Consider the following 22820-nt stretch of genomic DNA (forward strand, 5'->3'; position numbering starts at 1 on the left):
GTAGCCGCCTACTATGCTGCTACCTGCTGACACAACAGGGTGGACAAACGGGCCCTTTGTAAAGCCAACTCGGGGCTAACTGGTAGAGTAGAGCCCACCTGAATTGTGTGCCACTGAAAGGCAGAGACGGTTAGACTACGGTGCTGGGTCTCCACAACTGAATGCCTATCAGAGAGAATGTCTTACGGATGATTATCCTTTTGTATTTATTTTTCTATTTCGGATTAACTATGCTTGAAAGAAATTGGATTTCAATTGTGGAGTGGTTTTGCTTTTGCCGATCGCTGCGTAAACATCAATGCGCAAACTGTGGGCACGATAGATTTTGTTGCATACAGGTCTCGCGCACCGCTGCTGTCTCCAAGGGCGCGCCAATGTGGACGGTTATGGTCATCGCTGGTAGGACAGAATGGAATATCTATTTCAAATCAACGGTGTCGAAAGGACATGAACAGCGTGAGGCATTTTCAAACTGGATTTTGCACTGAGCGGTTTTAAGTCAGAAAAAGGATTAAACCATTTAGCATATGTCGTGAAGGTAGAGTATTGAAGTATCCAGCTTCTGTGCTGTGTTTGTATTATTGAACTGTCTTTAATACTAACAATGGCCACCATGTGTTTTTACTTTAGACTAATTGTTGACCTGGACATGGTTCCACCTTAAATGTGACCTGATTCTGAGAAGCATAGAATTTTCAGAGGCAAACATTTCTGAGATTTTCTTTAATCTTCCTTTCAGTCAAAACAACTGTAACAGGTGCAAGCTGTGCCTCATTCAAGTCCATTGGGCAGTCAGGGAATAGTCAAGATCATGTCTGACAAACATAAGGTAGACCACTTAACATGCTTTATTTCAGCATCCAAAATAATTAAAAACATCTCCAATTTTTATACATATACAAAATAGGTACAGATCCTCTTGTTTTAATCCCCCAACGGTGTGTCTGCTTCTCTCATAATTTGATATTTCATTTTTTTCTGTGTTAAATTTTTTCAAAAACCCTTCCATGAAATAAGAAAAAAAAAAAACTAAAACAATGGGGGGTGAAAGAGGGGTACTGCTAGAAGCAATTGGACAACAAAAGGGGGGATTTAAAAACGAAACAAACAACAACCAAAAAGTGTCAAAAGATGTTAAAAACAAAACAGACAACAAATCCACCTGCTCATTCTACACTAGACAGGACTGTGTGCATCTTAACTACAGTATACCTCTTGCTTCGCCTCTGTTGCAGAGATCTTAGCCAATACTTGAAACACATCTTTTTATGACTGACATCAAGATAATCTGCTAATTTAGCACCTAAGGTCCTGCAAGCAAGAACGACAACATAATAGCACAATTTCGATCACCCTCCATTGACAGGACCTCATGAAGAATAGCACCTTTTGCAGCTGTTACTTTCAAACATACTTCTGCCGTGTAAAATCTAACCTGGGGGTTCACCAACACTGGGTAACGTGGATTTCCTTTTTGAGGTAGCCATAAGATTAAAAAATAAGTTGAACCCATGCCTTTAATGCTGCTTTTCGTGTGACTTCAGAAGGAACAACTGCTTCTACAGGTGAGTACAACAACGAGACACTTCACTGTCATTTTTAAGATTTATTTGACATCACCTGAAAGTGGTACAAAGCATTTTATTTTTCATTGTCCTTCCGCAGTGGTAAAAAAAAGTCACCTGTATCTGGGATGTTTTTTTCTGTCAAACTCCAGGGGGGATTTTACACTTTACAAGTATATATTATTTTCTTTTTGCCAGTAAAACCATTGAGTCTTCTAAAGTATCCTCGGTGTTGATGGTGGTGGTAATAGTGGTCCCCAAAAAAGCTTGATGACACACAACCACTGTCTTCAGAAGTGCAGTTTTAAGCAAGTGGACCATTCGAACGGGCCAAATGAAACTCTAGTTTTTTTTTTTAAATGCATAGAAAAAAAGGGTTGAGAGGGATGACTGCTAGAAAAAAACAACAACATACACACAAACAATTTCAAGTCCAGATTTCTTTTTTACAAGAAGCAGACTGGGCCAACTTCAATGCCAAATTCCTGATTGGGTGCACCAACGTCCATAGGAGCGATGTCAATAATAGGCAGACGGGATGTTTTCGTTGTCTTGTAGTCGATGACTGTCTTGCCCCATGCACCGGTGTGCGACTGTGATGGGAAAGAAGAGGAAAACGGCACAATCAGAATCCATAGTTGCGTTTCCTAATCAATTTAAAATCATTCCCTGCCCTCCCCATTACCCTTTCAAAAGATGCCTCCTGGAAATACCGAGTTATGAGGAATAACATCTCAGATACTATCACAAAGCCCCTCATCTGCTTCCAACTAGTGACCCTTGTCCTATACTAACACCATTATCCCAAAAGCCCTTTACAATTTCACCTTAACAAGATTACTGCTGCTCATACCCACAGTCTTACATCAACTACCTCTTCAAGAGGGGAGAATTCTCTCTTGAACCATTCCCGAGAGGGAGGATTCTTTCTAGAACAGTTCCTGAGCGGACACAGGCTAAGATACGGCAGAGAGTATGTAACAGGAGGAAGGAGGACTCACCGTGCAGCCGTCCTCGGTGACGCTGTATGTGAAGCGGCTGTTGCCCTCGGCTCTGATCTCGATCTCGTTGGAGCCCTGGAGCAGCAGGGACTTCTTGAGGTTGCCGGACTGCTGGTCCATGTAGGCGATGCTGTTCTTGCAGTGGTATGTGATGTTCTGGCTGGCCTCAGTGGCCATAAGGCGCAGGAAGGTCAGCTGGATGTTTACATCCTGAGCGCTGGAACCCTCACTGCCATACTCGAACTGTAGGGGAGAGGAGAAAGAGATGGAGTTAGCATGGTTTGGAGTTAGCATCAAGGACTCATCACCCAAGAGAACGGTGCGACTATGGTCCTCTTTTCTCAAACAGCCCAGTTTGTCGCTCCGAGGTTCTCACCTGGAAGCCATCGGTCATTGCCTCGCCGAACCAGACGTGCTTCTTCTCCTTGATGTTCTTGCTGGTGTACCAGCTCTTCTTGGGGATTTCGGCCTCGGTGGGGTAGACGCAGGTCTCGCCGGTCTCCATGTTGCAGTAAACCTTGATGGCATCCTGGGTGCAGCCCTGGTCGGGGTCGATCCAGTACTCGCCTGCACGGAGAAGAGAGTGGATCGCGTCAAGAACATCCGATGTGATTGTTGTTGTTACGAGACTACAATGACCGCAAGACTCGCCAGAAACTAAAAGAGCATGTGTCTACTGAAGACGTCTTTACACCCTATGCTAAAGCTTGACAGAACCAATACAGCTCCATGCTTTCCTCAAAGCCAAGCAATTTCGTGACTCACAAGGAGCGAGCAACCGTAGTCAAGAATGGGTCTATGACTCTCCAACTCACCGCTCTTCCAGTCAGGGTGGCACATCTTCAGGTCTCTGCAGGTGCGGGCGGGGTTCTTCTTGGTGCCCTCGGGAGAGCGGATGTTCTCAATCTGCTGGCTCAGGCTCTTGAGGGTGGTGTCTACCTCCAGGTCGCGGTCGCGCATCACGTTGGCGTCGTCGGCGCGGAAGTGACGGAAGGGATCGGGGGCCTTCTCCTGAGCGGGCTGAGCAATGAAGCCCATGTCGAATCCACCGCCGGGAGGTCCGGGGGGGCCAGGGGGACCGGGAGGGCCAGGGGGTCCCTATATGTGGAAAGAAGCAAAAGGCCAACCAAGATAGGATGTAAAGAAGAATAAGAGGGGTACAAGGAGCAAAATATGTTGATTTTGAAGTGGTTGATGTGACTTACAGATGGTCCCATCTCTCCAGAGCGACCACGGGGTCCGGGAGGTCCGATGGGGCCGGGCAGACCGCTCATACCGTCTTTACCGGCGGCACCAGCAGATCCAGAAGGTCCCTAGTGTAGGGAGAGCCATAGCTTAATACGACAGTGGAGACTATCCACATCATGTTGTCACCAGAGAAGTGATCCACAGTCAGCACGTTGCTGTGCTGATAGTTGTGTGACCGTTGTCATAATGTGGGTCATACTCACTCTAGGTCCAGCGGGGCCAGAGGCTCCAGCAGGTCCTGACTCTCCAGATTGTCCCTGTGGGCAGAAACAATTGATTTAGGTGCCTGTTATATCAAACAACAATATTACAGGGAGAAGGTTGATCCCCCCCCCCCCCCACTTGCTAGGTTTTGTGATATCTCGGCTTCATGCAGAAATATCTCTTCCTTGTGCCTTTTGCGGGCATGTCCGAATCTAGCCATTTATGGTGTACTGCACGTGGATAAAGGGTAGCCATTTCCCCTTGTTTCTGCTGGAGTCACTTGTGTGTCGTTATTATTGTCGATTTGTAATCAGTAGGGGTACTCACAGAGGGGCCAGAGGGGCCCTGCATGCCAGTGAATCCTCTATGTCCCTTCATGCCTCTCTCTCCAGCCTCGCCGGCCTCTCCCTTGTCTCCACGAGCTCCAGCGGGTCCCTGGGTGAGAAAAGGACAGGTGTGTTCAGTATACCCTTTCTCCTCAGACTCAAGAGTGGAAGAGCAGATATTGTAGTCATCGTGATGGTTTTATGAATCTGTGATGGAGTATACACGTACAGATGAACCACGGGGACCAGCAGGGCCAGCAATACCAGCGGGGCCAGCAGGACCCTGAAGACGAGAGAGAAAGAGATTATGACAATCAATTCAATTGGTAATCCCAACTGGCATGTCATAAAGGCTATGTAGCTCAACTACTAGGAGCTCCAGTATCTGCTGTATTCTAACAGTACTGCAAACAAAGCCCTCAACCCCCTTCTACAGCCTTAACTAGTTTGCAATGGGCGGCCATTTTAAAGCTACAACAGTTTAACACACAGTAAGGTCTCTGAACATTATCAAGTCTGAATTGCCGCCCAGTTATGTATTCCTCGTCAGTCTAAAGGGAGTAATGGTGGAGGATCTGGACACTTACAGACTCTCCACGGTCACCAGACTTTCCAGCAGGGCCGACGGTTCCAGGGGCGCCAGGGGGTCCGGGGGCACCGGAAGCACCAGCAGCACCAGACTCACCACGCTCTCCCTATAGGCAGGACAGAGAGGAACAGAGACGGGTCAAGAGATCCCAATACGTTGCAGTATGTGATGCCTATTTCAGCCATGCAAGTAGTCGTGTAATGGTGCCCAGTGTAGATTGTCTACAGTATACCAAACAGTCATAGCTCTCACCTTGGGTCCAGCAGCACCATCGCGACCAGAAGATCCCTCGTTACCAGGAGTTCCCTCGCGACCAGACTCGCCAGGTGCTCCAGCCAGTCCAGGGGGTCCCATGGGTCCGGGGGGTCCACGCTCACCAGAGGGGCCACCAGGTCCCTGCTTGCCAGGCTCTCCCTAAAGCAGGAAACGGAGAACCGGGTTAGACCTCAACCACAACACGAGAGGAACCACTACTGAAGTAGAGCAATGACGACTACACTGTATGAATAAGCTACTGCAAGAGCGCTGCACTTGTCAGCTGCCATCTTGGCAGAGATAGCACAGAGGGCCTTTAGCATCATTGCGGCAGGCTTGTAGACTATCCAATCACTGCCTCATTGAAAAACTAGGGATATCCACCATGAACTGTGTCTTCTATGCAAAAGCCTAACGGCATTTACGTTCTATAACTAGCTGTCTACAGCACTGACCAGTTGTCCGGCGAGGCCGGGGAAACCGCGCTCGCCTCTCTGTCCGGGCAGACCAACAATACCACGCTGTCCACCAATACCCTGAGGTCCGGGAGTTCCAGAGGGTCCCTGTAGGAGAGAAAGAGAGAACAGGTCATCGAGGTGTCCCTTTTCTAAAGCGTCAGATCTAAACTCCTGCGGCGTGTGTTACAGGTGCACTCCAAAAGTAGTATTCATATTGTTCTCTCTTGTCAGTGTAGGGGTCAGAGTGTTACTTTGTTAGGGTGAGGGCCCCCCAATAAAGGGGTACTTACATTGGCACCATCTCCACCAGGCTGTCCCTTCTCTCCCTGGGCACCAGGGGGTCCGGCAGCGCCGAGCTCACCAGGACGACCGGCGGGGCCAGTCTCACCACGGTTACCCTTCTGTCCTTCCTTTCCACCAGGGCCTGCGGGTCCGGGGGGTCCGTTGTTGCCCTGACAGAAAGAGGAGAGGATGGTTGAGTATGAGATGAGGCTGAGGTTGACCCGAATACACCAGTATCATTGGCTGTTATCAATGACAGTATTGTGATAAGCTACATGCTAAGCTAACGCCTAGCTAGATTGCTTGTTTGGGCATCAGGCAATGCCGTTATGTCTCGGGTTGGTTGCACAATAATATGCTGTACTGATAGTTGTGCTGTTGTATTGTGGGATTGCTGTTTTAAGCTATTATCGAGCCGTTTGCTTGCTTAGTGTTAGGCCATGGTTAAATCTGGAACCTATGGCCACAGCCAGGGTATTGACTGGTACACCGATGGAGGATGGTGCAGTGTGAATGGAATGGTGGTAGAGATAGAAGTACTTACAGATGGGCCGGGAGGTCCAACTCTACCAGCAGCACCGGGGAAACCAGTGGCACCCTACGGAGAGAAAGAGAGGCACTGGTCAACCTAGTGTATCAGATTGGGAAGCATGATACTACTTTACAAACGCCATCTTTTACGGTCAGACAGACGGGAGATGTTGGGAGGATGAGATACACAGCTACTTACAGGGGGACCAGCAGAACCACGGGCGCCCTTAGCTCCGGTGTTTCCAGCGGGACCCTGTGTGGATACAGCAGTGCTTCCGTCAGTAAGCAAGAGCAATACAAACATCTCTGTGATACGGTGGTCTTACCGGGTAGACCAATATAACAACACTACAGCTGAAGTCACTGATATTACCATTGTAGGGCTATGCTCGTGCCATTAATTTGTGTAATGACTTTACGGCACATCAATAAAGAACTGTATAATAATATAACAGTATATGCCATTTAGCAGATGCTTTAATCTAAAGCGACTTACAGTCATGCCTGCATACATTTGACATATGGGTCATCCCGGGAATCGAACCCACTAGCCTGGCGTTGCAACTGCCATGCTCTACCAATTGAGCTACAGAGGACCATTTAAGATGGGTCAGGGTGGGTACCCAGTGGTCAGTCCCACGTGTTATACCTGAGGTCCAGGGGCTCCAGTAGGTCCAGCGGGTCCCTGGGCACCACCGTCACCCTTGGCACCGTTATCTCCAGCCTCTCCCTTAGCACCAGGCTGACCATCTCCACCCTGAAGGAGAAGAGAGAAGAAGTGTGGAGGTTCATCTAGACCGGATGCTTTGGTAAGATAAGCCGGTCTCGTTTAATGTCAATGAAATCCATTTAGAATCGTCGTAGTGTGCAAGATGTTGCGAGTCATCATCTTGATTGACAACTGATGTCCGTTTTAACTGGCAACTGATTTCTGTGTGAATTGAGGACAGGTAAAGAGGTGTGTGTGTACTTACAGGAGGCCCAGCGAATCCAGCGGGTCCAGGGGCACCAGACTCACCACGCTCACCCTGGGAGAGGAGAAGGTTAGGGTTAGTCAGGTCAGGAGTGTGTTAAAGGTCGGGGACTAGCATCATATGAGTGTGGGTCAGTTCTTTCTTCTATACACCTTCATTTCTACTTAAGTGTCATTCTTTACTGCTTGCTTTGGCGCTCAGTACGTTCAGGCACCATTTGAGCTTTTCTTCGTGCATTGTGTCGACGTGGTCTCCATTTGAAGCTTCAAGACTAACACCCATAGAGAGATGATGCCTGTGGTGTGGATGCATGGGGACCTATGTTTTTAGGTCTTTGTGTCATGACTGTGGTGAGGTGGTAACCGGGTGGGACTGAGGTACTCACAGGTGCACCACGGGCACCAGAAGGTCCACCAGGTCCAGGAGCGCCAGTCTCTCCCTTGTCACCAGGAGAGCCAGCAGGGCCGTTGGGTCCGATGGGGCCAGTCATACCACGGACGCCATCCTTACCACCGGCGCCATCAACACCCTTGACTCCTTGGTCACCCTGTCAAACACAAGAGTAGCTGAATTAGTACTGTAAGTTGTGGGTTATGCAGATTACAGAGACGGATGAGAGCTTTTTTGGACTCAGTCAAGTCCACTGTAATGCAAGTGTACGTTTGGATGGATGGAGGGTATGCCACCGAGTGCCACAGAAGTATGAAGTCAAGGCCCACTGATGAACATGCATTTAGGCATGGAGGATGATAAGTGAAGGGCGGCACCGGTACTCACTCTGTCTCCCTTCAGACCTGGCAGACCACCAGCACCACGCTCTCCGGGCATTCCCTGCAGGCCAGGGGGTCCCTGGCCACCGGGGGCACCTGCACCACCAGCCTCTCCCTTAGCACCATCGTTACCAGCAGAGCCTGGAGAGCCACGGGCACCAGCGGGTCCAGATGGGCCGGGGCCACCACGCTCACCGGGGAAACCTCTGTCACCCTGGGGTACGGAGAGAAGAGAGGGCGTCAGCTTTGGTTCTGGAGCATCACGTGTATATAAGGTGAAGGATGCTATTCGACGCCAATGCTAATGTCTTTAGCCTCGGTCGGCTGGGCGCTAGGCTGTTGCTGCTTCAGCTGTTAGCCGTTGTCTTGCTTGGCTAAGTCGCTAGGCCACAGTGTAGCTGTGGCAGTCCATCACCCAGGAAGTGATGTCATTATTATTCTGGGATACTCACTCTGGATCCAGCGGAGCCAGGGGCACCACCCTCACCGGGAAGACCCTAGAGAGAGAGAGAGGAGAAGATATTAGAGATTACGACTAGAGATTTGAGATCTGCATTTGTGATGCTCAATGTTCAGCTGCGTCGAGTCCCAAATCTTGACAGGAAAGTCAAGTGTCATGTAGTGATGAGTAGCAAGGACAAGGCATGGGGCAGTGAGTGACAACACCAAAGGTGCTGTAGTCCTGTAGTAGTCTTACCTGCTCTCCGGGCTTGCCAGTCTCACCAATAGCACCTTGGGGTCCTGGAAGTCCCTGTTATACAAAGAGACAAGTGAGAGACAGGTGAGGCAAGGGTCAGAGGTCCTGAAGTAGGAGGAAGGTCTGCGATCGGTCAGCTGCTGATCATTTCCCATAGTTCAGTGCTGTACCTGGAATCCAGAGGGGCCACCGGCTCCCTGCTCGCCTCGTTCTCCAGAAGGTCCCTGAGAAGGAGAAGAGTAGGTTAGGAAAATCAGTGTGACCGGCATAATGGTGGGTGCTACACCTTTGTAGTGGACGGGGTTACCCCCATATCATGTAAGGAAAAACAAACGGAGTGGTTTTGCAGTCTCCTAGGAGATTCCATGCTGGCTTGTATTAGAGATAGTGTTCGTTTGTGTGCAAGTGTGACGCAGTGCGGGTAATGCTGAAGAACGTTGTCCTCAAAGCTTTGGGGAGAATGGGAGTGAAGCATTGTGGGATGCTGGAGGGTGGAAGTGCACTTACGGCAACACCGGGGGCACCAGGAGCACCAACATCACCATCTTTGCCGGGAGCGCCAACAGCACCACCGGGTCCCATGACTCCTCTCTCACCAGGCTTGCCACCCTCACCCTACAGGGGAAGACAAATACCCATTAGCTCATTTCCCATCAGAGAGCAATTCTGTACACTGAAACCTAGGTTTTAGGCTATGGACAACCATGTCATACATTGTAGTGAAGGCGGCTGAGGTGAGAACGGCTCACAGGAATGGCTGGAATGGAGTCAATGGAAGGGTATCAACCACATATGTTTGATACCATTCCATTGACTCACATTCCACCCCCATTATTAGAAGCCTTCCTCCCCTCAACAGCCTCCACTGTATACATTGGGTTACCTGTCAATTTCAGATCTCATTTCTCGAATTAGCCCGATAATGATTTTGCCCGAATAAGAGCAGCGCGAGAGAGAAGGGTTACTCACTCCGGCTCCCTTAGGTCCGGGGAATCCCATGACTCCGGGCTGGCCTCTGGCTCCAACGGGGCCGGGAGGTCCGGGGCGACCATCTTGACCACCGTTACCCTGTCACAGGAGAGGGCAGAGAGTCAGTGACCACAGTGATAATCGGTGGAAGTAGCCATAGGTCTCCATCTGCATCAGTGTCTTTCAGTGTCGTTGAATTGGTGTCGTGAGAGTCAGGTGAATCTGTAGCTGAGGAACTTACAGAGGGGCCAGTCTTGCCATCGGGACCAGGGCTGCCAGGGCTACCAGTCATACCCTAGAGATGGGGGGGCAAAGGTGAGAGGGCAAAGGTCAGGCACATAACATAGGCAGCATACACATCTTGACATGCCATATTAACATGAATATGTGGGTTTCATTTTGATAGTATCTATTAGTTGTTGAATAATTATCCAACAATGATAGAGTTGAACAAATGTCCTGGGATCTGAGACCGGTCCCCTGTCTAACTCACCTTGGATCCAGGCATACCAGGCTCGCCGTTGCGGCCAGGCTCACCAGTGTTACCCTTAGCTCCAGCAACTCCGGCACCACCACGCTCGCCAGGGCCACCCTATTATGGAGGGAGAGAGAGAGAGAGAGAGAGAGAGAGAGAGAGAGAGAGAGAGAGATAGATGGAAAGAGAAGGGTGGAGAGAGGAGTTTGCTGTACTTAGCTAGTGGCCATAGCATGTAGCAACGTTTGGAGGTGCACTGTGGTATATACATTTGAACATGTGTGTGTGTGTGTCTGTTCCAGGTATATGTGTATGTGTGTCTGTTCCAGGTATATGTGTGTGTGTGTGTGTAGTCACCTTGGGGCCAGAAGCTCCATCAGAACCAGGGAAACCACGGCTTCCAGGGCCACCCTGTAGGGGGCGACAAACACAACACAGGTCAATACCATAACACCGTCTGTCACTCCGTCAGTACCACAACATTCCTGCTACCTCAGTACCAGAACACAACCATTCAGTAACATTACTGCTCAGCAATCACAGCCCTCTGGTGGCCAAATTAGGTTACGAGCTAGCCATTGGTTCCAAAAAGAGGTAAATAATCACGTTGACTTATGAATGCTTATGTGATGGAATAGTGGTATAGATGTCATCGTTGTGTATGCGTGTGCCAATACTAGCTGTACTGTGAGGAAGTAAGCAATGTATAAAAAGACAAATGTCCAAGTTCTTGTATAGCACTCTCCTACTGACCCAGTTCCTATAGTTGATTTAAAGCATTATATTGGATGGTTCAAATTATATCATTTTGATGGGTATGAGGCTGTAACGCAATAGGAAGACAGTGGAGCAAGAATATTGTGGATTTGGAGGACTGCAACACAGTTTAGTGAGGCGGGGGGGGGGGGGGGGCTATTCTAAAAGTAGGAGATAGGAGGACAGTGAAATGGAGATATTGGCCAACAGATTCTAACGCCGGGCTAGTTCCGTTATTATAGCATACTTTCCTCCTCTCTCTCTCCTAAAGAGAAGGGGAAGGGGGGGGGGGACGCCTACATGTAAAGGACAGGAGAACAGTATGATGAAGAGGGGACACTGTGACTATCTGGGGTACTTACGCGCTCGCCAGGGGCTCCACGGGCACCAGCACCGCCGGGCTCACCACGGCCTCCTCTCTTGCCTTCCTCACCAGCAGGGCCGGCAGGTCCCTGGACTCCAGCGGGGCCCTGGGTAATGGAGAAACGAGATGAAGGTCAGAGAAATGGAGGGTGGCAAGGCATTGTGCTGAGATGTGGATCAGTACACAGTGGTGGAGTTCAGACACATACGGACTGCTGACTGAGCATGTGCGGACAGAGTACGTGCTACGGGCGACTTGGTGGATCGTATTTGACCAAAGAGGAAGTCAAAAGGTGTACTTACAGACTCTCCCTTAGCGCCAGCCTCTCCCTTGGCTCCATTAGCACCAACCTCACCCTAGGTTGAAGAAATAACAAACATCATTATCAGAATCCACACTCAATGGTCTGTGCATTCTGACCAAGTTACAACATCAATATAAATTAAGATAACATATATTTATTTAAAAAATGTTGTACAATATCTAGTGATGGAAGTCAGAGAGAGCTGGACTTACAGTGTTACCCTTGGGTCCGGGAGCTCCACCAGCACCCTGGGGTCCGGGGGGTCCACGGGGTCCAGGGAAGCCAGGAGCGCCAGCAATACCAGAAGAACCCTGGAGGAGGCAGCAGAGAGACAATCATTATACTTCCTGGATTCATCATCACTGAGTGACCAGTCAGTGACAACAATATTGGTTATTTCCAAAGTTGAACTAACAAATACCAAGACAAACCAATGACAACTAAAAGGGCTAGTTCACTGAGGAGTGGGGTGAGGTGTATACTTACAGGGGCACCCTTGGTACCGGGGTTTCCATCAGCACCGTTGTTTCCCTACAAGAGACACAAACCAACGGGTTAGAGGGGAACGTCTCTCACAAGGATAGCACATTTAACTTAAAGCCTCCAACACAGTCCAGAGGTGCATTTCACTAGAGGTTTCTAAAGCTGAGACTCACAGCAAGGCCAGCAGCGCCAGCGGGTCCGGGGTTACCAGCCTCTCCACGGGATCCCTGGGGTCCCTCGCCACCACGAGCTCCCTGGGCACCAACCTCTCCCTGTTGGGGTGAAGATAGGTCAGGGCAAGAACCTGGAACTAATATTATACTAGTACTACCCTAAGTACTACCCTACATAAGTATTACTCTACCAAGTTAAGTACTACTGTACTAGTACTGTACTACCCTACTCCCTAGTACTTCCTTATGGTAGTACTGTACTATGCTGCCGTTCAATTAAATGATGTCCACATCATGACCCCATATAAATCAATGTGACCTCTGACCCCACATTACCCCTGTCCATGAAGACATAACAGCAACATCAAGACTGTCCTGAGTCAGAGGGTTCTTTCTTCTCATAGTCATCCTTCAGATAAGCACCAACCCAACAGCTGTTCATATGTTTTTTTATCTCATCTACCTCTCCAAATACTGCCCCCTGGGAAAGAGCTAGAGGTGAGGGTCGAGGGTGGAGGATAGACAGGAAGATGGTATACAGGTGTGTGAACATGGATAGGTGCAAGTTGACATCTTACCTTGGCTCCAGGGCCACCGGGGAAACCAGAGGCACCAGCGGGGCCAGTGGGGCCCTAGAATACAAGAAAACAAGAGGGAGAGAGCGAGGAATGAGTTACAGTCTAAATGATGAATACTGCATAAGTGTGCTTGTGTTTCTGTTGATGGTTGTGTACTGTTTATGTGTGAATAGATAGCTGCCGTTAGTACTTACAGGAGGACCAGCAGCACCAGCAGCACCATCGTTACCACGAGCACCCTGCAGGAGAGAAAGACACAAAGAGAGAGAGGCACAACAGGGTCAGATGCAACTAGCTATCACCCTTCAGAGTCCAATTCCAATATGGCTGAACTATAAACATAAATTGTAAACAAACAAAATGGCTGACCCTTCAATGTCAGAATCCAACATGACACTGTAAAACTAAATAACTGATATACTGAATTGTAAGAACACGTGAAATATGGCTTCCTACTGAGGCCAGTATGCAAGGCAGTACAAGGCTTATGTCCCACAAATATAAGACATTCAAGTAAATCAGGTTGTGAGGTCTTTTGTAGATTGAGAGTAAGAATGGTTGTTTCCAACAAATTAGCCCTGGACTGACCAGTAAAACATCTGAAATATGCAAAACGCTTGGGAGACGTGATGACCCTTGAGCTACAGGAATAGTGTCTCTTGCAACTGTGTTGTGACGGTGTGAGTGCACCCCTTGTTTATGGTTACAGGGGGTGGTGTAAAGTACTGAAGTCAAAATACTTTAAAGTATCTTGACTTTTACTCAAGTCTGACAATTGGGTACTTGTTCCACCACTGGTTACCGGGGGTGGTTTTGGGGTTGACTTACAGCAGCTCCGTTGGGACCAGAACGGCCTCTCTCACCAGGCAGACCACGGGGTCCCTAAAAGAGAGGGACAGATATTGGCACGGTAAGTAATCATGGCTGCCATTCACATTGCAACTGTATTGCGGAATGCTGAAAACGAGCGTGATCTTCTCTCTGCACTCATTTTCTCGTGTAGGACTGTTGACAAAATGGAGGGTGGGACTCACCATGGCTCCAGGGGCTCCGTTCTCACCGGATGCACCACCCTCTCCCTGAGGAAGGACAAACGGACAGGTCAGTGAATGGGGGGGATGAGAGAGGGGAATTGTGTGTGATTTCAACATTAGTTGGAGAGATGGAGGAGAAGGGGTCTCACCTTGGGTCCAGCAGGGCCAGACTCTCCCTTAGCTCCATCCAGACCGCTGAATCCCTAGAGAAGGAAGTAGAGAGAGATAGAGAGGAGAGAGAGAGAGAGAGATGGAGAACAATATTAGAGGAGAGGAAAACAGGGCAGATTGTATTGCTGCTATTTGGGAAGTATAGGCTGATGTTGCCACCAGACACTGGTCCAAGATCAGTTTAGCGTGCATCCCCTTCATGATTAAGGTTAGGCATAGGGACGTTTAGCGGATCCTGGATCTGTTCTGGAGAGTAACTTCTACCAAGACAGTTTGGGGGTGCGGTGACTCACTCTGTGTCCCTTGATGCCGGGAAGGCCGGGGGTTCCGGGGAATCCACGAGCTCCCTGGAGAGAGAGAGAAAGAAAGAGAAAAAAAGATAACGGGACATGTTATCAGTGCAGTTGATGGCTTAATATTCCTTGAAGTATATGAGATGTCTCATGGTGTCTGACTATTAGGTGCTATTGCGCTTGAGACTAATGTTCTAGAGTGAGTGTATGGATGGAGTACGGAGTGACATTTGAATGACATTGCGACTCACCTGTGGGCCGGAAGCTCCACGCTCACCGGGGCGACCAGGCTTGCCAGACTCACCCTGGATGGGAGTAGAGGAGGGTAGGAAGGAAGGAAGGAGTGGGATGGAGAGGAGGAGACAAGGTGAGGAATAAATTATGATCCAAATCCATCCCCTTTATGAATATCTTACCCAGAAATTGTCCTGGGACATAGATGGTAAATGGTCGATTTTAATTATGGATATCTTGGTGACTTACATCATCTCCGTTCTTGCCAGGGGGACCAGCAGGACCACGGGGGCCCATGGGACCCTGTAAGAGATAAACCACTGGGTGAGAAGGCTGTGTATGTGTGTGTGTGTGTGAGAGAGAGTTATCTTGATATGAGAAATATCATTACAATTTGTCAGTGATGGAAATAATCTAGGATCATTTGTCATTCATCTAGAAACTTGATTACCTAATAGGTAGTTAAATCAAAATACTATTGGAAGGTGGTGATGGGGGTCTGTGTTGTGTGTGTGTGTGGGGGGCGGTACATTAACATACATTGGTGACCCTGTGACCTTAGTTGACTCCATTCCAAGCATCAGGATAGAGCAAGAACTATGCAGCAGGTAATGGGTGGTTTAGTAGTCTGGAGGTTGTTTGGAAGTCGTTTTTTTAAGCGTAGTTATTGTATGTTGAGCTTTTTGGCATTGTATTGCCCTGCAGAATACGGCGTAGAATTTAGCTCAAAGTGTGTGTTTACGAGGGATTCAGATACTGAGGTGATGTTGAGATGGTGGCGTATCATTTTCTGGAATATTCCCGGAACGAGATACTCACAGAAGAACCAGCCTCACCAGGCTCACCAGGGGGGCCAGTGAAACCCTGAGGTCCCTGTAGGGGGAGACAAAGAGATCATGTCAGACTTTGATGTTCATTCATCCAACAAAAAACAACCCTAACCCTAACCCTAACCCTAACAACAACGTTGTTTAGTTTTGTTGACAATGGGCAATAAGTCCTGTGGGAAAAACATTCCCACGGTCATTATAGTTATCGAAGACTGAAACTGAACGTTAAAAAAAAAGGAAGGAGGACAAAAAGCAGTACAAATAGTCAACTAAGTAAAGCCAATGACAGACTAGCAGCTTACTAAAATGGAAATAAAATGACAAGAACTTAACAGATACTAAATAGAAATGGTCAGGAACCTATCAAATTAAACTAAGTTAACATACAGCCATATATGCTTCAAAAAAAAAAACACCTACAATTAAACAACTTCGAGAGCGACTTCAACTCCCATCATGCAATTCACCTAGAGTCATAAACTGACCTCTTTTTGGACCTTTGACCCGGGGTCCCCTACATGACATATGTCACTTAAACAGCTAGAACACAAAGGGAAGGAATACTTACACTTGAGCCAGGAGGTCCAGGGGGACCACGGGGACCCATGGGGCCCTGTCAATCAAAAGGAAAAGAAACGATCAGTAAATGATTGACCAATCACAGTCTTCCCATTAGAATATATCTTTCAGAAGGAGCCAACTGACCAAAGGATCAACCAAAGGTTGGGTGGGCGAGGGTTAAAGTCCTCCCAAAGTATACATTCTAATGCCCAACAGTAGCACCATGATGAGAGATATTAGAGCCGTGGTATCAGTAACCTTTCAAGGCATCTACACAGTGGTAACAGGGGAAGTGATGCTATTCTTGAAGTGACAAAGTAGGAAGAGTCAAAGGTTATGCAGATATCTCAAACATGTACTGCGTGGTGCTAGTCGTTTATGGAATATGGAAGTACCGTAAGACATAAAAATATATATATTTTTTTATGGGATAGTATTTGTCGTGACATATGGAGTACCACAGAGGCCAATTTGCAGGACTTCTGCTGAGAAAAAGTCTCTCATGGCCATAGTTTTTTGGTAGTGTCTATACACAAAACGGATACCATGAGTGAGTGATGCTACTAGGCCAACAGGCTCTGTGTAGTTGTATGCCCGTACCATGGGGCCGGGCATGGACATGCCACCGCCGCTCTTCTCATCAAAACCACCAGACATCTGAGGGGAGAAGTTCTATAGGGAGACACAAGGTAGAGATGTGTTACACAGGCAGTCAGTATTGGGAATTATGAGAACAGTACAGTGATCTCGACATACAGTATATGGATGGGCCTAACACGGCTAGAGAATGCAAGGCACTAGGCCTGTCCATATCAATGACAGATCTGTTCATATCCATTACATATCCACAGGGTGACTACCTCTCTGGCGTTTCCTAGCTGACCACTCCTGGCTGGGCGCTGTCCACCTGCCCTGGTGCTGAAATACAGACTGCACTGCACTCTAACCAGAATAGCTTAGCGTCACACCTCCCGTGCTCTTGCCTCTACTCTTTTGGGAGGTTTATCATTGTGACTTGGAGATTTCCATTCTGAATAGACTAGCACAATAGTTCCTGTTGTATTCACTGTGCAAACACTGTATTTGGAGCCTGTCCAGACTATAAGGAGATCAGTGAGGTTAAGATATGTGCCATCATAAGAGGGTGTTGGTATGTTCTCCACCCAGCTATCAGATTTAGCTACTTTCTCCCATTTCTTTAAATCTAAGCTACTAACCCCCAACAGAAGCTGCCCCTAATCTCTGATCTAGGATCAGTTTCCTCTGTATAACGCATAACCTTTTAACCTGGGTCAAAGCTGACTCTGAGTCAGTGCTAAGTAGGCTAAGCGTCCATCTTGGCCTGAGATACTTACTCCGCCAAGACCAGGGGGTCCAGGGGGGCCTGGGGGTCCAGGAAGGCCGGGCTGGCCGGGAATACCGTTGTTGCCGGGGAAACCAGCAGGTCCCTGCAGGAGAGACGAGAGAGAGAAGCTGGTTAGGGATGAACTATCACAGAGACGTAGTAGTCATTGAATATAGAAAAGGGCTTCGTTATTATCTATGGGAGATAAGGCATCAGTGAAGAGTGACAAGGGGAAAGCTAACATAGGCCTAGGGTTTGGGGTGAACTCAAGGCATATAGGCCCCTAGTATAATAGAAGGAAATTGATGGGTCACATCTGTAATACCTTCAGATGACTTTTACATTAGTCGAGCTATCTACCTGTCCTTTCATACATCAAGCTATTTGTTCATCCAACTGTATGAGTATCTACCAGTCTGTCTGTCTGTCAGTCTGTCCATTCATCTGATCGGAGATAAAATTACACGCGTGGTCTCACTTACAAGACAATCCCAAGTACCTTAAGTCATAAAGATTGTAACCCTACACTGTGCCCACTTCAAGTATTTGGTTAGGGCCAACCAGTCACTGTCCCAGATATTGTGAGAACCACATTATTCTTCAAATTAATTTGAAATGGAGTAGAACCATTTCAATAAGAAATTGTATTTCTTGTTCAATAAATGCACAATATATCTGCATATGCAAATCCACACATATCTCAAAATACTAGTCACCAAATGGGTATCTAGACAGGTTGGGCTTGGATGAAGTAAAACATGTTTACCCAGTGAAAAACATGAATTGAGATTTAAATAATGAAGATAGTGGTCGACTATTTAGCCAAGTAGCTCCACTAGTAAACTCCAAAGACTCTGGATGTACATGTTTATCCATTGCCTTCGATTATAATCGAACCTCATGTCAGACATTACCAACATAAAAACAGAATCTACTAATAGCTAATATCTTACAGGCCAAAACTCTGCTATGAGTATTACGAGCTAGTACAACAGTCATTATGAGTGATATGTGCAAGATGCTAGGCCTGTCCTTTAAAACTGAGACAAGAGGCACACAAGTACAAAAAGACACCAGAACATAAGGGCCAAATCCTAACTTGGGATATAGGTGCAAACCTTTAACGTCCACACACCTCTATCAATGGAGGATATAGGTTTTGCATGAATCTCCTGTTTGTTAGGTTTTGGCCCCCAGGAAGTGAATACAAAGCAATAAGGAAGTGAAACGTACTGGCTCTCCCTTGGCTCCACGATCACCCTGGGGTCCCTATTGATGGGGAAATAGCAGCATTAGGTTATGGTTGTAATTTAACACGTGGTTCTTATTGTGCTATGGCCTTACTAGTTTTGCAGTGCAAGATAAAAAATAGTTTTGTTGCAATGATGTGTTTATAATGAATCAACAATGAAAAATACATGTAAAGTACACTTTAAACGTTAACAATAATAGCAAATCTAATTATAATAGCCTTATCTAATAGTTAATAACAACAAGGATCATAATATCATATTTACCTCAACCTTTGGCTCCTGGAAGCCTATGGTAGCAACAGAAAAACAACAATTAGATTCAAATGTGAAATATCTGAAATGGTCCGAACAGTAAACAAATTAAATATTTGTAGGGTGCATTTAAATTGTACATAAAGACTATGTTATTAGATTTAGAATTAATAGGGGCCTACAATGTCTGAACTAGGCCTAATGAAAGTGTACACAAATGCCCAATTTGAGACTTGGTCAAAGTTGAAAGGAAGGCCAAAGGTAGTTAGGAGGTGGCAGTGGCACCAGACTGGACATGCGCATTATATGTGCCTGAAGCACTGAATAGTATCCCATCCCATTTCGGAGGAAAGGGGGAAAAAATGACTGGTGTGATTAAAATAAAATGTAAATCCAAGTTAATTCCTCGTTGGCCATCCATCAAATGCTGTCCAACCCCTTAAAAGTAAAAGCCGAACAGTCCCTCTGAGGCCTCGAAAAACTTGTCAAAACTGATTCTGAGAGTGCCTGCGCCTGTAACGTAAACTTCGTTGCGTCGGGAGGAAATCGGCGTACCGTCATCGGGGCAGATGGGGCAGCATTCGTCGTGGGGGATCACTGGATTGGGGCAGTCGGATGTGTCCTCGCAGATAACTTCGTCGCACATGACGGTGCCGCTGTCGCACACGCAGATCTGGCATGGCTCGGGTTTCCAGACATCTCTGTCGTTGTAGAATTGACCGTCCAACGTACAGCTGCCGGCGGTGCCTGAGAAAGATGCAGAGATGAAATGGTTTAGAACGCTTGCCTCCAATGTCGACCTAGAAGGCACGGATGCCCATGTGATGACGCTTTGACCAGGTGATGCATACGAAAATGTATGTACTCACCAAGTCGCTCTGGATAAGAGTGTCTGCTAAATTAGCGTTTCCTAACTCCAGTCCTTGATTACCCCCACAGTACACATTTTTGTTGTAGCCCCACACAAGCTCATCTGATTCAACTTGTCAACTAACATCACGTTCATTCGGGTGAGTTTGTCAGCGGCAACAACAAAAATGTGTGCTGTCGGTGGTACTCAAGGACTGGAGTTAAGAAAGGCTGTGCTAAATGACAAATGTATTTGTAATGCCTTGATTGGAATGAACAACAGGACAGAAGGCCTCGAAAACGATTAAAGTAAGGTCTATTTCCTACATTTATGTTGACAAATATTGTTGAGATGTAAAATAAGGGTGGGTATAATTTGTGGTACGTTCCAACAGGAATATGTTACAAAAACTTCGTAAATAACAAGGTTGCCAAAAAACAACGTTTTCACTCATTACGTTTATTCCAAAAAATGTTTGTCCTCACTCTGGTAGCCTATGGACGAACATTAAGAATAAGCTACATGGTGAGTTGATGCCTATTCGGCAGCTAGTTAGCTGAGTGAATTGATCATGCTACTTTGTATGCGTTGTCTTTTGGCATCCTTGTACATGACGACGTTTTTGGAACAGATTCCTGTTATAACGTTCGACAAATTATACCCACCCGCAAAATAGTAAGCCCTGAGGGGGTATACTACAAAGTCGGATCAATTAGTTACCCGGATAACTTGCCTAAAAATTCTGAAATAACTTATTGATTTTCTGCATCATTAAGAAAATCATACGTATTTGTTTATTTTATTAAAGTCAGATGGCTAAGTAATTGATCCGGCTTTGTAGTATAGTCATCAGGCTTGATTACCTCAGAAAATTAGTTTTGAGCTTGTTTATTTATTGTTGGATATGCAACCAGACATTGCATTCCCAAAGTAAGCCCAGCTAGAGCTCGAACTAGGCCTAAATAGCCTATATTATATTATATTGTATTGATGGCGAATTTGTGGTCTTCGATTAGCCGTGGGCCCGACTACCTGTGTCCAAACCAACAATGTTGGTCCACAGGAGCTGCTACAATTTGACTGTAGCGGGCGAAACAGTCAGTGGAAAAGGTCCACGTCGTCAATGCTGTCCTCCAAACGCTGCTGAAATAACGGAAAACTATCGGTTTGGCAACCACCAGAGTTTATACCTCAGTGGAAAGTTTCCGAAGTCTGAATGTGTTTTCAATTATTTTAAAAATGAAAAGGGGATGGTAGGGGGCGCATCGAAAACATTTAAATGTTGGTGGAGTTGCATTTCAGAACCACATGGTGGCGGTACAGGGCCGTAGAGCGAATTTGCACATCTGTACGCCCCAGATGCAACTAGAAACCCTATACTCAAGTGTAGGGTGACGCCATACATCCAAAAACGTAAAACTGATCATGTAGTTTGTCTATAGGTAATGCATTTAGGTTCTTATACTTTATCTCTATTTTGAATACAGCAGCTACCTATGCCAAATAACTGAGCTTGAAACTATTCAAAGGAAGTTGCGCTGGATGATGCTTTGCCCTCTCCTTCAACGTGTAGGTCACTGTATTCTTTCCACAAAAGTAAAAAAATATAGCCTACCTGTGATGAATGACTGTATACTAGGATATATTCCATTTAGAAAAACTCGAGGTTCAAGATTACCATCGTTCAGGAATGACCCTGTTCCTTTTCTACATGGCTGACATTTAGCCTCAGGCTACGAATTATTTACCCTTTATTTCCAGACTGTTGAGCCATATAGGCCCATTCAATTCCACCCAACCCAATGGGCAGAGAGTTGGCATGCCTTGTAGCCTTCCCCTCTATCCCTTACATGCGTTCACATATTTCCAGCTGTTAAAATGTACCTCCAGGGCATCAAATAACGAGTGGAAGGGAAAGCCTTGGAACCTGTACCAACTCGTTCCAAAGGCACGCGCAATCAAGCGTGAGAAGGCCCACAAGCAATGATGCACATACACCCACAAGCTGCAAGAGGTAGGCTATCCTTATGAATGCCACAAAAAAAACTGTTGACCAGACAATAAACATTTACCACAGATAATGAACAGAAATGTATCCTAATATGGACATGTATCTGAATGGCTCAGTCATCACCAAACCACCGTTCTCCTTCAACCCCGTCTTTCCATATCAACTTCGTTAAGACAATAGACACCAGAGGCAAGGAGAGACTAAAAAGAGACACTTACGATCGTCCTCGCCTTGTCCTCTTGCCAAAAGCACTGTTGCGCTGAGCAACAGCGCTAACCGAATATCCACAAAGCTGAACATGTCTAAATATTAGACATGTAGACTCTTTGAGGCGAGGGGGGAAGTTATTTTTTTTCCGTTAGATTCCAATCATACAAGTAGGGTCCGGTCCTCTGTATTTCCAATCCAGACCCCGCAGAAAAGTCCCTACTGCCTAAAGAAACTTTTTGCCCTGCCTTTTATATTCCAAACTTTTGGGGAGGTGCTGGCCACACCAGAAATCTCCAGCATGCTCATGTTCATACAACAAAAGTCCCTCCTTCCATCAGTGCAAAGGGGGTGTCGTAGGCACATTTTTTCACCTTAAAGTCTCAGGAAACTTGATCTTTGTAGAAAAGGTGGAGGTTTTGTTTTAAAAAAAACATCCCCTATCCCGGCATAGACAGACGACAGGCCATGGCATCTCCAAAAGTCTATTGGCGAGGAGGGCCCGGATAGCTAGCTCACTGTCGGTAGATTCTACAGGGTTGCAATTAAATAGAAACGAGCTGTGCACAGGAAAGGGACTTAAATGATGTTCCTTACCCCGCTTGTGTGTTTCCAGGCAGATGTTATTTTGTTGTCAATATTGAATGCTTTGCAGTTGTAGCACAGTCTTACTTTCACGAGTAAAAGGTGCCACATCAACGTGGACACGACATTGGGCATGCACTGTTCCCTCAGGAGCTGTGGTTTCGTTGCAATTTTATTATTCTGTGAGGATGG

The 22820-nt window shown here is 46.9% G+C and overlaps 1 protein-coding gene across 1 annotated transcript; it reads right to left on the minus strand.

Moving 5' to 3' along the window:
- Nucleotides 1–825: 825 nt before the first annotated feature.
- col1a1a (collagen, type I, alpha 1a) lies at nt 826–22273 on the minus strand. The gene is made up of 47 exons (XM_071385400.1): nt 22055–22273; nt 19531–19722; nt 18988–19010; nt 18704–18739; nt 17481–17573; nt 16726–16797; nt 16133–16177; nt 15554–15607; nt 14984–15037; nt 14752–14805; nt 14501–14554; nt 14186–14239; nt 14037–14081; nt 13831–13884; nt 13197–13241; nt 13003–13056; nt 12425–12523; nt 12255–12299; nt 11981–12079; nt 11767–11820; nt 11463–11570; nt 10702–10755; nt 10363–10461; nt 10111–10164; nt 9870–9968; nt 9408–9515; nt 9071–9124; nt 8901–8954; nt 8656–8700; nt 8211–8417; nt 7819–7980; nt 7434–7487; nt 7109–7216; nt 6659–6712; nt 6473–6526; nt 5937–6098; nt 5644–5751; nt 5186–5347; nt 4932–5039; nt 4574–4627; nt 4346–4453; nt 4018–4071; nt 3772–3879; nt 3382–3664; nt 2943–3133; nt 2567–2809; nt 826–2158 (listed from the first exon to the last, which is right to left on the minus strand). The coding sequence occupies exons 1-47, from the start codon at nt 22134–22136 to the stop codon at nt 2012–2014; spliced, it is 4350 nt and encodes a 1449-aa protein (XP_071241501.1). The 5' UTR covers nt 22137–22273; the 3' UTR covers nt 826–2011.
- Between the last annotated feature and the right edge of the window lie 547 nt (nt 22274–22820).

Source organism: Salvelinus alpinus, chromosome 36 (assembly GCF_045679555.1).
Source record: "Salvelinus alpinus chromosome 36, SLU_Salpinus.1, whole genome shotgun sequence".
Lineage (NCBI taxonomy): Eukaryota > Metazoa > Chordata > Actinopteri > Salmoniformes > Salmonidae > Salvelinus > Salvelinus alpinus.